Source organism: Triturus cristatus, chromosome 2_1, assembly GCF_964204655.1.
Source record: "Triturus cristatus chromosome 2_1, aTriCri1.1, whole genome shotgun sequence".
In the NCBI taxonomy this organism is placed as follows: Eukaryota; Metazoa; Chordata; class Amphibia; order Caudata; family Salamandridae; genus Triturus; species Triturus cristatus.
The window spans coordinates 1,144,514,525-1,144,529,894 of record NC_140581.1 but is presented as its reverse complement, the minus strand read 5'-3'; the positions used below and the strand labels follow the sequence as shown (position 1 = coordinate 1,144,529,894).

General features: G+C 41.2%; 1 protein-coding gene across 1 annotated transcript in view; it reads right to left on the bottom strand.

The window, feature by feature from the left end:
* Nucleotides 1-15,370, bottom strand: part of FRMPD1 (FERM and PDZ domain containing 1) — a 923,611-nt gene that overhangs the window by 271,673 nt on the left and 636,568 nt on the right. Inside the window, exon 7 of the mRNA XM_085636581.1 lies at nt 11,366-11,461. Coding sequence (XP_085492707.1) covers nt 11,366-11,461 — 96 coding nt within the window. The remainder of the gene's footprint in view (nt 1-11,365; nt 11,462-15,370) is intronic.

Below are 15,370 nucleotides of genomic sequence, written 5' to 3'. Positions count from 1 at the left end.
AATGTAGTAGCAGGTTTTTGGGTTTCTAGGGGAATAGGGTGAAAAGCAATTTAAATTATAATTAATTTAATGTTATTGTTAAATAATTATTCTACTGTAAATTAGATATTTAATTGATTTATAATTATTTGAATTGTTTAATAGTTATTTTATGTATTTAAGGTTAATTTGTTATTTTTAATGTATATCAAAGGTGGAAGGTCAAAGACCTTTGACCTTTAAAAATGTATATTTTTAAATTTTGTTTAATTATCCTTTTTGTAGTTGTGGGTTGTTGTTTTTTGTTTGTGAATAGGGTGGGACATATTTTTATATTAATGATAATTTGTAATTGTTTATTAAGTATGTAATTGTCTGTTAATTATCTAAATTGTTTTAGTTTTTATTGTTGGATTTGTTTTTGTTTTATAGTATATTTAAATATTTTTTGTTGGTAATTTATATTTTAGTAGTTGTTTTTTTTTGGTAATTTATATTTTAGTAGTTGTTAGTTGTTTGTTTTGTGGGTTAATAGGGTGGAAAATTCATTAAGGTATAAATAATTATATTTCAATGATAATTATTTTTTTATTGCTAATTATGTAATTGATTAAACAAAACCATTTAAAATAGGGTCCAAGGGATATATATTTTAAAGACCCACACCTGATTTTATCCCCAGCACCAACTGAATGTATAACACACGAAACACAGGGGGTCTAACAGCCAAATTTGAGAGGCTACACTGTCGATACTGAGTCAACAAGATCTCAAAATATCTTTATCGCACACACATAACGTATTAATAAAGATAAAAAGGAAAAAAGGCTAACACTACATGCATAGAAGAGACCGGTACATCATCGATTATTCGTAAAATGGCTGATTAATCCACAACAGATTGTAAAGGGTTTCCATCAAATTAGACTCAATGATCAGTCCTATCATTTGGCCAAACCCATGTGCAAATGAGGCTGGTCCCCTGATCAGTGGGACACTCAGCTCCGCACCTTATTGTTGTATCAGGATTTGGTCCACCAAATACACAAACCGTCCATGATGACTGATCTTTTGATGGTAAAGTAAGAAGAAATAGTGCAACGAACAAGAAAGTGATTTAAAATAGGATGGAATGTCCTCCTTCTAAATACTTTATTTTACGGACTGGACACGCTTCCTAATTAAAAAATAGAACAGTGCAAACCAAAAACAAATTATAGTAAAACTGGTTAGAAACGGTACAACACCTTACCTGGACACTGCTCAGGCCTCCCCCAAGTCTCAGATGGGAGCTTGAGGTACCGACGGAAAGTGCGGGGCCTCTTAGTACCTGAGCAGTGTCCAGGTGAGGTGAGGTCTATTGCCCTACCACAAAGGAATTCACAGTAACCATTGTGAATCGGAGGGTTAATGTCCATGGTTGTTACAGGTTGTACCGTTTCTAACCAGTTTTACTATAATTTGTTTTTGGTGATGGTGGTGAATTCTATATTTCACTATTAGGAGTGCAACTATTATACGAGCATAGGCCCTGACGAATGCCAAGGGATTAAATACCCGTTAGGCAGAAACATGTTGGCCCTTATGTAGACAGATAATTGTTACTGTCTTCTTTTGCACTGTTCTATTTTTTAATTAGGAAGCGTGTCCAGTCCGTAGAATAAAGTATTTAGAAGGAGGACATTCCATCCTATTTTAAATCACTTTCATGTTCGTTGCACTATTTCTTCTTACTTTACCATCAAAAGATCAGTCATCATGGACGGTTTGTGTATTTGGTGGACCAAATCCTGATACAACAATAAGGTGCGGAGCTGAGTGTCCCACTGATCAGGGGACCAGCCTCATTTGCATATGGGTTTGGCCAAATGATAGGACTGATCATTGAGTCTAATTTGATGGAAACCCTTTACAATCTGTTGTGGATTAATCAGCCATTTTACGAATAATCGATGATGTACCGGTCTCCTCTATGCATGTAGTGTTAGCCTTTTTTCCTTTTTATCTTTATTAATACGTTATGTGTGTGCGATAAAGATATTTTGAGATCTTGTTGACTAATTATGTAATTGATCATTAATTTTTTAATTGTGTTATTTTGTAATTGTTCTGTTAATTTAATATTGTTTTACATTTTACATTATGTTTAAATGTTTAAATGTTCTTAGTATTAGTAATGTATATTTTAGAAGCCAGCTTTGCATGGAAATAGGGTGGGAAGGTTTTGAAATAATATTTAATTGATTAATTAATAATAACTAAATTTTTTAACGTTGGAAATATTTTGTAATTAATTTGTTTCATGTAATAATTTAGAGGAAACTGTGTTTAATAATAATGTTCTCTTCTTCCGAGTCTTTATTCATTTTTTCAGTAAAACCATAATAGACAATCACAATTAAAATATAGCACGTCATAAATATAGCAGCAAAAACAGCTTCAGCTAAAAACATAGTACATCAAGCAGTTAATATTACTTTGTTAAAATAAGAACACTTTAAGACACATAGGGCCTCATTACGATGAGACTCGGAGAGCCTCCAACCACAGGGTTTCACCTTCGACCGCCGCATTACAATGCAGGTGGTCGAAAGTGAAACCGGCCGTTCATTACGGCTGGATTCCGGTGGGCTCAAGGAGCCAATCAGAAAGTCGGAGATCTGACCATAATCCCAAAAGACGGCTTTTCCACCATCGGGATTACAATGTCAATTTCTGACAGGCTTTCATGTCGGGCTTTCAGACATGGAATGCCTGCCTGAAAGCGACTTTGGGGGACCCTAGCAGTGCCCCCTTCTCCCTTTGGCCTCCGGTAGGGGGCCGAGGGGGTGCCCCCTCTTAATCCCTGCACTGTGTGGCAGGCACCTTGAAGTGTCTGCCGCGCAGGGAAATGTATGAACGATTTACAACCGCAGCCAAGCTCCCATAGAGAAATGGGAGTTTGCGACCGAATCAGATGCAGTCACATTGTAATTCTGCGGCCAGGACTGCCGACTGGAGGTCGGTCAATGCCAAATCCGCAATGGTGTCAGGAGTACGTGAGTCCGCCCTACATCGCAATAAGGCCATAATAAGAACACAAAAACAGAGCAAATGGAAAAGGATTGATGACACTGATGACACTGATATCAAAAGTCAAGCCTAGCGTCAAAAAGTACATCCTGATTTAGGCGATAAACAATCTCAAGTGTCCAGTGAATCCATTAATTTAAATGCTACGGCTAAAAAACACGCAGCATATAAACAAATATGTTGATCAGTAAGTAATTGCAAGTATAACAGGGCAGGTTTTGCCTGGGTGATATTTTTGCCTCGCAGGAGGGGAATAATCAAACTCTTGGGCAAATGCCTGTAAAATGGACAAAACAAGATCAAATGCATGGTGTCCTGTTTGGAAACAAGGTCTTAATGAGTCTGAACTGAGTTACAAAAATATATGATGTTTTGAAGGCACAAATACTAAGGGGTTGATTGCGATCCCATTCGGAAGGGTTCCGAATCAGATTCGGGTTTGCCAAATCTGACACGGAGCCCTTGTTTCCAACCGAATGATACCCAGTTCCGAACGACCGACTACGATGCCCGGAAACCGTTAGGGCTGACGAATCAGTTCTGAAAGGAGTTTAGACAGGTCGCGTCTTTCGGAGCCAAATTGTACAGCTCTATGGACTTGGTTTGCAAGCACCCGATTACGATGACAGATTTGGACAGTTGTTCCGAATTGGTTTCTCCAGAACAAGTCGGCTGCCGGAATCTGTGTTTGGGGCCTGAAGCAGCCCCCACTTCACCTGGGGCCTTCCGATTTGGGCCCATGGGAGTTCCCAAGGGACCCCCTTTCTAACCATGCACAATGTGGCAAGCACCAAGGGGTGCCCGCCACAGGGAGCACGATTTTCCCCACCCACCCCTTTCTTTAATGGGAGCCTGTGTTCTCATTCGTAACACAGGCTCCCATTGAAGTCAATGCGAGTCTGACTGACTCATATCCAGAAGCATCTGGATGCATCTAAATCGCTTGGTCGGACTACCCTGATTAGAGTCGTCCGGAAAGCATTCCGGAACCAATTCGGTCGGAATGGTTTCGGTAAGAGATCGTAATTGGCTCCTAAGTAGGGTTTTATAAGAAACGTGGTTTACACAATAACATAGGATCTTGCTTAGAGTTTACTCCATTCTACAGACCGTAGCTTGGCACGTGCAGGTCAGTGGCCATTATAGTATGTTTTGCCCAAGCCCTATCCTCAGTTACTATCTTACAAGGGCTATGGAAGATGTCTGGGTGGCCCAGCTCTACGAAGCAGGGTATGTCATAAGAAAGCCACGGAATCTTGTCAGCTAGATCCAGGGTCAAACAATTTTCAATAAACAGCAGATTAAATTCTGTTTTGGGCTTAAGCGAGACTGAGAGCCAAAACAACAGCGGGTGACAACATAGCACATCTATGAGATAATAACTATGGGGCCGATTATGATGGAGGGCGGACCTAGTCCGCCCACCATCGGAGCGGTGCCTGGGACCACCCGCCTGTTTGGCGGTGGTCCCGCATGTAGCATTACGATGCGATGGCCACCGTGCACCGTGGTGGTCGCATCTTACATCTTTACCATTGCGGCGGGTGCTGCTGGTTGCAGCACCCGCTGCTATGTGAAAAAATGTACGTAGTAAGTTTCTCTGCACTACGTGGGAGGCACCACCCAGTGCCTGCCACTTATACGACCCTACGATCAACCCAGCCATGGTCCCTCACACCAGGAAGTCCAGATTGGGAGGCCGCTTCTTTTCCTTCCTCGCGGCCAGAGCCTGGAACGCCCTCCTGCTCCACCTCAGAAAGACGACATCACTCCCCAACTTCACGAGGGACCTCAAAGCATGGCTCTTTGATAGACCTCCTCCTTGATTGACAGGACCCTGCGCCTCCCCCAGCACCTTGAGACCCTTATGGGTGATTAGTCGCACTCAACAAACCCATGATTGCTTGATTGATTGACTTAGTGCAGGGAAATACAGGGTGGTACCATGGGTACCACCCCAAGTGCACCACCACTTCCCGCAACACAAGGGGGGCCCACCGCCATGGAAAGGCTGGCTGAAGCCAGCATCGTAATTTGGTAGATGGTGCCTGCTAGGCACCGCCACCATTTTACAGATGCAGACTGCTCCCCCAGAACAATTGCATGTGGCGTATCCGTGGCGGGCGTTCTTTGTCTATTGGCTTTGTCAAGGTTCACCATATAAAAAAGACAAATACACCATGTATTAAAAATCATCATAATTTCAGTGTAATCAATAACCATGTTTAACCTCATTGCTGCTCCGCCCACGCGCAGCTAATTCACCGCCTGCGCGGGCGAATTAATTGGTGGGCGGAGTTCGGACGGCTCCCGGCCGTCATGAGCACACGCCCATCGTGATTTATGACGGCCGGGAGCCGTCCTGGGTACCTGAGCGCCATGCCCAGCCCCGCCCCCTCGCACCGCAGCGGAATTTGCTGCGCAACGAAGGGGTTAATGGAATCATTGATGTCAATATAGTATTTCCACATTGATCAAAAATCACTGTATTTATTATACCAACAATAAAGCATTGGCATTGAACACAACATGTCTGTGTTTTTTTTGTACACCTTCAGACCATATAAAATGCAACCATTGAACTAACCCCCAAGGGGAACAAAACAATTATGGGAATCCTCGAGAAGTCATAGTTTCTTTGATCCCGCAAACATAGGGTCGCTTTGAAATATGTCTGAGGGGGAGAGCTAGTGCACTTCTGCAGCCCCCCCACTCTCTTTCTGATATTGGTGGTGCCGCTACCATCCTAAGGCCACCACAAGAAGGGGACATTTATGAAAATAAGCCTCTCCTAACACATTATGGGGACCTCCAGCTGGAGCAGCAGTGAATATTTTATGAGCTCCTCATAAGATGTTTAGGAGAGCAGCTTGCCTTTTGCCTTTTGTTTTTGTCGAGGCGTGCCCAGTCCCACCTGGGCACTCTGCGCTCCCTTTTGTTGGGACAGCGTGGGGAGACCACTCCTGAATTTCCCACCCTGCCGAAACAGAACTGTGTCAGCGTGGGAGCTGGCTTTCCTTTTCTCCTGCCCACATCAGCTGCAGCTGGGTGTGGCAGCCTTCCGCCTCCACAGACACAGGCATAGTGAGTGGAAGCAGCCCAGGGCCACAGCTGCTGGGGGGTTGCGGTGCTTCTCGGCCTTCGCTGAGCCTAGTTTTTCATTCAGCGACCTCCGGGGAGATGAGGAGCCCTGGTGGCAATTGAAAATGTGGGAAGGGGGCCCCACGTATATGCCCCCTTCCTGGGCCCCACAGATAAATTATTCCTGTGCCGGATGCTGGCCCACTCTGGGGGTAATTGAAGAAAGATGTTGCGTAGTCCCACACACATCGATTCAAAAGACCCTAATTCAGGCCCCGTTTGGCCAATTTGGATGATCTAGGTCTCATCTTTCTCCTGGTGGCAATCTCTAGCCACCAGGAGCATTTACAGAGCTCCTCATCTCCAAGGTAGCGCATTCTACAGAGAGCTAATTTTGTCGTCTTCTTGCACCCGCTTTTTTCCTTTCTTCTGTCTCTGGTGCTCCTCTCCTCTTGCTTCGGTGGCAAAGTCCACATCATCCCCCAACTGCTCTTTAGAGGGTGTAAGGGAGTCAACTTCCCTGGTCTTGGAGGGACCCACTGATCCTGGGGTCAGCTTGAGGCAGAGTCCTTAATCCATTAGGGAATTAGGAGGCTTGTGTTTCTAGTTGTCCATGGCTGCTGCAACCACAGGAGTTCCATTGTCTAAATCCAACAAAAAGCACTCTCTCTCCCTTCTGCAAGAGTTTTTAAACGGGGGTGAGAGGTTCTTGAACCCAGGATCCCCTGGTCAATCATAGGGTGCCACATCATCCCTCCAGCCTTGTCCCAAACCTCCTGCACAATATGCTGGGACAATGCAAGATGGTACCATCCAGAAGTCACTGGTCACATCTCATCTGGGGGTCTCAGCTATGCCCCTCACTGACCTCACTGCCAGGGCCCTTCCAATTAAAATGTCAAAGAAGAGCTCCCTTCTGTGTTGGTTCCAGAGGTCTGGGGGCCCTTTGTTCAGTGGAACTGGACTGTCCCTACCCTGGTACAGTGACAGCTAAATAACAGATGCAGATTTTCTTCCCCACCCCTTCCTTCTCAGGAGCTGAGGAGAGCAGTGTTAATTACTACTTTTGTGTGGAGAGGCCTTTGTTCCCTCTGTTGAGGAGCAGAGTAAATAACTTGGCCTAGCAGGGTGACAAAAGGCCTGTACTCTGATTCTGAGCTGAGCCAGAGAAATATGAAAATTCTGGATAACCTGTACATGTACATGTATGATCTTGGGACCTGCATAGTCAAACTGGGTGCACATATTTTACCGCAGTTTCATGCCTCACTGGACTTTGTAGGCCTAAGGGATGTGAAACTGCAGTATAAGGTAGATTTTCCTCTGTAAGTATAATGAAGTGTCACTGCAGACAAAACAGTAAATCATACTGACTTTAACTTTGCTTGACAGATCACCCTGAAAGTTCCTTGAAGAAACTAAGCAGAATATAGCACTTTTTTGGAATGATTTGTGAAGATTCATCAAACGGTGCCAAAGTTATTAGCAAATCAAATATGGCATTTCCTATGAAAACCCCATCCTAACTGCCACTCTGTAAAAGACAGACATAAAAAGTATAGCAGTTTACATTTATTTTGTTTAACTATAATGACATTTAAAAAATATTATTTTGTAGATTAAATTTCTTTATTGATATTCTTACCTTGTTTTTGACAATATTTCCTTCCACAACACTTTTTAAACAATTTTTCTGTTGCTCCTATTATAGGTATAAGAAGACGATATTTATGCTTTTGGTGATATTTTTGTGTGGTGATATTTTTGTACTCGATATTTTGTTATGGAAGCATTTCCTATATCTCTGAGAGAACAATAAAGTTAGTCGCAGGCGATTATTGGAGTATTCTTGTACTCTCATGGCCAATAGCTTGGTTGGAAACTGGGAAGACCATTCTAATGTTGAGTGGAACTGTGCTGCAGATATATAGCATTCTTAGTGAAGGAAACCCAGCCCACCATCTCCTATCGCTATATGTGTTGTTGACTTTTAGACCTTTGGTCTTTTACTATTACATAGGCATTTTTGTAGTTTTTGGTGTATGAGTTTCTGAAATGGTTCAGGAACATGGAGGTAAGCATCTGTGGTATATAGAATATTTTGGTATGAAAGTTCATTTTCAAATAGGCAATCCTAATGAAGCAAGAAATCTCAAGACAGTTGAGTTTGCACAGGTGGTTTAGAAGGCTGACGCTGCAGAGAAATTGCGAAAAAAATCTAAGCAAAGTTAGAAGTGATTTGTCAGGGTGAGTCAAGAAGCACAATAACTAATTTGCACACAGGGTGGCCTTCTGATGTTCCAATCTTGATGCTATGCCACAGTATTGATGTTTTGAATAGTTAGTCCTTTTGAAAGGGTCAACAAAGATGTTGCAGTAGGCCTTCTAAGAAGAGGCTGTAAAGCCGTCTGAGACACAAGCCTTATCATTGGGAAAAGCGCTGATCCCCCACATAACCTCAGCAACACTTATGGATGCATCTAATTATTTAATTTTAACAGGCTCTAGCTTGGAAAAATGCACCTCAGCCAGCAATTCTTCCTGGTCTACAGAGTTGCAGCCTGTGAACTATACAGGATGGAGTAATAAGTGTTAACACTCTCTATATTCTGCGCGAGCAATCCGATTTGTGTTTGTTCACAAAGTTGAGAAACCGCTTCGCTAATTCAAGTTTCCTTTGCTAATGTGTATGACTAAAGTGTGTGGTGTGAATTACCAATTCACTGTTGAATATTGCTTTTGCAGCATCCCAGTTTGTGTCCCAAGATACTCTGTTTTCGCATCAAAATAATGTTGAATGAATTCCGCCATATACTTCCTTGGAGCGAAGTCCTGGAATGTGCCTAGGTGCAGTTTATTTTGGGGGACGCTCCATGTTCAGACAAAACTTGTGCTCCTATATCACAAGATATTACTCTTTGAATGAATCCCTTCTGTACAAGAAAATGCAGATTCTAGAAATTGATAAAATATGTAATCTTGCTCCCTATCATATTGCCAGACACCTACAAGTTCCTGTCCAGCATCCCAATCATCAAAACTAGGGGCACATCCCTGTTACCAAACTCAGTGAAAAACTAGATTTAAGCGTGATAACATGAGGGGTGCAATGTGTTGTAGACATAGCCTGATGTAAGCATGCCACTCATGAATCTTTTTACTACTGGGAACAGGTCAGGTTTTCCCCTGTTGTCATTGGGTCCATTTAACAACTGCCCACCTAACTTACCCCATATTCCAAGATCCGTACCTTTTCCATCAAATATATTGCCTGTCTTCCAAATCCTAAGTTGCAGCAAACAAATATATTGCCTTACCCTTGGGCTTTATCAGTTCGCACGAGTGACATTACATGGTAAGCCAGTGTTATTTCAAGTGATGTGTGTCAATATGTGGCATATTTGTCTCTTTTGAAAATATAATGAATTCTTTCTTGCTGAGCTAGTTTAGTAATGCCTTGCGTTCCATGGGTGAGGTGAGGCCCTGTGTACTCAAAGACTCTCCTCTAAGAGACCCGATCTTTCTATTGAGTGTCCTAAATGAATAAACTCATCACTATTTGCCACTATTAATGCCCATTTTCAACCTAAGCCACTTTTAGTGAGACAAGGAGTATGTGCTCAGACCCAATTCTTACCTCTACAAGCTGAAATCTATGTCTGATATAACACATTTGCAATGAAGATAGGAATGGGTCAGGAAAGGGAGACAGTGTGAAAAATGGAGAATTCGATACAGTAATTAGAAAACATTTAAAAAGCCCAATAAGGGAAAACAAAGAACTGAAAGGCTATTAGGTAAAGTCAAAACAAAGACAACATGACCCTTTCGTTAGTGGCATCTCTGACTCCAGAATGGAGTGAAGAAAGGATGTGAGGATAGTGTATTTGACAAAGGCCATTAACCCATCCACCCTTCACCCTCTCTCCCTATGCCCCAACCCACTAAATTCAGGGGTCTTAGATTTAGGTCAGCATTGACAGTGTATGTTGGGTCTCCACCTAAGCCAGACTCTCATGCCAAAGTAGTTTTGTAAAAGCAGATTTCTGAATTGTTGAGTGCTAAAGATCAACTGAAGAAATAAATTCAAAACCAATGTAAATCTAACTTGGCGTCCAAGTGCAGACCAGTCGGCCATGCAGACTAAGACCCGATGGAACCTCTAAAGTATTTGCAAGTCTGTTGGTGGCTAGAGGGTGATGAAGGCACTGGTGGACCCTCTGCTGCTACCTTCAGATCCCCAGCATGTCACCAGTACTCACTTTTCAGTTTTAACCACGGCATTGAAGGTAATGGAAAGCTCTGTAGAGGTGGGGAGCTTAAAGATGGCAAAGCCTTCCTTGTCCCCTTCAAAATGTTTCTAGAAATCAAGGATATACTCTTGACCTTTTTGGGTTCACTAAGGCCCAGGTAAAGGTACAGGGCTTCCAATGATTCCTACCTCTGCTGGGGGCAAGAATAATTTAAGAGATTACATCCCTTTCACACCCTAGTTGCACAGCTATCCCCAGTCATGAATGAAAAATCTGATGGGTTTGTTGTACACAATTGGGAGTCTCCTTAACGTTCCAGGGATTGCTCCATGTCTGGTGATAACCATTCATCACATGGGTAGCAATCTCTACAATTACTTTCAAGGTCTTTGGTGGTGCAGTAGCAGGAGACGGATCTGGGCTGGAATGAATCAAGTCTGCATGAGAGATGTAGGCTTTTGTATAACATTATAAGATAGGGCTCAGTGAATGGCACTTCTAGTCAAAAGATGGGGATTAGTGTGGGTATTAGGGAATACATGGAAAATTAGAGCAGAAATGCAGTATCCTTAAGTTAACATGTAAGCAAGGAAGCAAATAAAAGGTCAAGAAGAATCAATCAGCTGTGGTGGTACGATTGCTAGACTTACGGCCACTATATGTAAAGCACATAATACAGTATACCAAGTCTTAGTTCTACTAGTTGACAATAAAGTCATGAATGGAGTCTGGAAAATTCTCTTGGAAGCTATTTTTTGAGCGAGTAATTTCAACAGTCACTCTGGATTCTATATAAATGTTAACTAAATTGGCACAGAAGATTATTATCCAGTGGGCCAATTGCTATTAAAATAATGAACTTATTTATGTTTGGTTTGTACTGAAATTAGATAAAGTTCTTAAAGATTGACCTTCAAGGATTGACCGTATGTTCACATTAACATAGCCTTTCACAAAATGCAAGGAGTAAAAAAACGCACCTTAACAGTTGTCTTCTTCTCAAATTTGAAAGCCTTGGTCTGTCCATTTTCCAAATATACCTTTAGAACATTTGGCATAAACAAAAGTGAATTTCCCTGCAGAAAAGAATAATGAAATACATATTAATAGACACAATAACACATACTATTCACACACTTCATTTTGTAGTAAGTCACGTAGTACTACTTCTCACAAACTACAAAATGCTATTCACTAACCTATTTGCAGAGACCTCCACTACTACTATCTTCTCTGTGCAAAGGTCTCCACCTTGTGTGCGTATAGTTATTGTACATAATCTCAGCCTTGGTGTAAGTCCAGTACCACACATGGCCACTCAGAGGTACTGCAACACACTCCCAAAGGAAATAATGGAGGGATGGAATTTAATTAACACCGAATATGAAATAATGTTAACTAAATAAAATTACTTCTACTTATATAATATAGAATAAATAACTATTATAATAATATCCATTGTATTAATAACCTTATTTTATATTTAAAAATATTAAAACATTTAAAGATTAAAATAAAACAATATTTATATTGGTTCTATACATAACGTTTAGTAGAATATTTTACATATCAAATGAAAATAAATATTGTACTGTTGATGGTATTTTTAAAATTTGCATTTTTTTAAATAATTAAATACATATTATATTAATACATTATGTAATATACACTTTTACACTGATGTGCTGTAACTTTTTTGATTAGATCTAGGTTTAAAATAAAAAATTTAAATTGTTACAAATTAATATTTTACATTAAAATATATGTATTTTTTTAAAGTTTAATAAACTTGTTTACAATTTCCTTATACAATCCCAAAGAAGAAATTTTCCACAGTAGCTGAGGTATCTGCCTACATGTGAAAAATTACAAGTAGTAACTTTACAATAGTGAATCCTGGGGTAACTAGGAGGCTCCACCACGGAATGGAGACATGTAAGTCTGCACCTAGAAGTACATTTCCACTTGGAAATTGTGAATAGCAAAAACGTGTCAATGTAATATGTGCAGTAGCAGATTTACATGTGAGTACATTTAGACTTGTAAATTCACCTTTGTAAATATGCCCCATAGACATTATGTTACCTCTATGAATTGGCCCCAATATACACGATGTTTTCATTGAGTGACCTCTTGCACTGGCTACTACTCCTCTGCAGTTTTAAGCCTGTCTTCCTAGCAGTTTAGTCAGGATCATTAGATGGACTACTGCATGACTTTCTAAACATTTGGCTGATCAGGATTTTATTAGGCTGGTTTATTTGTACAATACTCTGATGTTTTGGAAAATATGGTGCCTGAGTCTTCTAGCCCTTGATCCGATTGTCTGATTTGAATTAAAAGCTGTGAGGGTCGATGAAGTGGACAAGCAGGTGGAGGGCAGGGGGTGTTGATCAACACAGTCCTGAGGATGCGCGCTGACAGACATTTTCTGGCGGTGAACACTAGGACTCAATGGATTCTACTAAGGGTGTAATTCTTCTCAATGCTTACTTGCATTACAGCCTTTCAGATGATTTACATTTAATCTGATTTTTAGCATACATCTCAGATTCCTACAAAATGAAATGATTTTCATATTGGGGAATATTTACTCAAATTTGCATACAGACTTAGGATATTGTAGTGGACGTTTTGACCTTTAGCATTCTCGTGTTATTGTTTTAACATCCATTCCTCAGAATTGATAGCACAGGCTGTTGTAAACTGGAAGAAAATTTCTTTCAGGAAAGCTGGGTAATGCTTATCTGCAATCTTCTGGTTGAGTCCCCTCCCTCTTAAACATATGTATACCTTGGATTTGTCATCCATAGACTATACATTTATGGATACTCCCTCATTTTTTTTAAACAGCTTTGAAGTTATTCCTATGGATCTAAGTAATAACTTCCCCCATTTTTTATTTCTCTCTCTCTCACACACACATACACACTCTATAGCTACAATAATGTGAGCCTCTTTTTGCAGTAAGTTATGGAGGTATTGCAAATATCATTTTTGACCAGTGGGTTATGACCTTTAAACTCTTGACCCCTGAAAGGTAACTAAACATGGATTTTTCGTTGTTTCTTTATTACATTACCATGTTGTCATCTTATGTTCTTCCTTTTATGCTTGCACATGATATATAATAGTAGGGTTTTGCTCCAATGATACCACAAAGCACTGGCGGCAATGGGCTGTGGCACTGTACGAGCCACCCATAGCCTGTTCTGCAGCGACTGCAGCATGAATATGTACTTCTGCCCTTGATTGGTAATGCGTGTCAATACTTTGTGCAAACATTCTGATTGGCTGGTCTGTGAGATGCCAGACATGCACCTAAGGGTCCTCTGGAATAAAACAGAGGCCAGGAAGTGAAAGGCAGACAGTAATTTGACATAGACAGGGATCACTTGGGATACCATAGGGTGCATAGGAATGTGATGTTAGTGAAGTTAAGTCCTGACGCCATTCTGCAACCTTATCGAGGATCACATTAGGAGGGAAAGCTGTATGTTGCCGCAACCTTTTCCTCAGACATGCCAAAAAAAAAGATCCCTTGTCTGTATGGCCTCTCTCACCTCCTTAAGGAGTTGTTCCTCAGGATGGGGGCAGTGCAACCAACACACGAGCTGACAATATGGGAAAGTGGTATATCTGTGGCTTGCGTTTTTATGCAGCCAGGCTTTGTGTGAGTGGTTGTTAGTTTAATGAGGCTCAGTTGGTAATTATTGCAGTCCAGGTGTTACCATAGAGCATTGCATTGACAATTGTGTGTAACACAAGATATTACCTAGAGGCGTGACACCTTTTTCCTGTGCATTTAGTGCTGGGGTGATTAGAGTGTGTTTATGTCTGGTTACTGTTACGTGACATGCCTCTTGTGTCAGGGTAGCACATTTTTTCATTTTTCAATGTAGTGATCATTGTGCCTACTCTGTAGTTCTATTTCCCTTTTCATTGTCTTTTTCTCTTTGTTCCAGTGGTATTTCCCTGCCTTCCCTGATTAATTTGTAGTTCCATTGCAGTTCACACGAGTGGCCTCCGTGTGGCATATAACTTATTTCAAGGCTGGATTGGATTAGATGTGAGCCTAATTGGCCTCTGGCATTCTTTGAGATGAAGTAGTTGTAACTGTTGTGATGTTGTCCTGGTATATACTGTTGGGGGTGTTGTTACATTTGCATTGACCCCATGCCTCTCTTTCATAATTCCCTTCCCTTCCCATTTTGGAGGTGATATTCCCCATTTGTGGATCACCATCCCTTGTCACTCCCATCTTGACTCATTAGCAGTAGGTTTTCGTATGGGTTTTATTCTGCATATATGGCAGAGCAACAGACAGGACTGACCTGTCTGTAGGGTTGCAACAGGTCATTGTCCATACCACGGGTCAGTACATCTGTAGCACAATTCCTAATGGTTGAAAATGACTATCTGAATCAGGCCCTTCTACTCTAACACTTGAACATACAGACATTGCCTGCAAAAGAAAATGTAAGAGACATTCACGTCCGTCTGAGAAACATTCCCTGCAACTACAGATAGCACGCAACCTATCCACCATCAATTGTAGTTAGAGAGCCTTTCTTCTTCATCAACAATTCATGAAGCTGGATTCAGGTTTCACATTTCTACGGTATGATTGATCCACTGGACGCTGGCCAAATGGTGCTCTTTGCATGAAGGCATGAAGGCATGTCATTAAGATTTCCTGAATAAGGAAATTGCAATAATGAAGTTACTGTATTAGGAAACCTTCAGATTCTTACAATGATTGGTCTTATAAGTGCAGTTTTAATGTTTAGACAGAATCACTCACATCAAAGTACACGAGACTGAACCTTGGTACATGGAATGCATATAATGGTAGAGCATTCTGATGAAATGGAAACTTGGGAGACCGGTAATGCTGCCATTAATGTCTGCCTTGGCTTGTATTAGCTGAGGAGGTAATGCTGTCATTAATGTCTCATTAATGTCTGCCTTGGCTTGTATTAGCT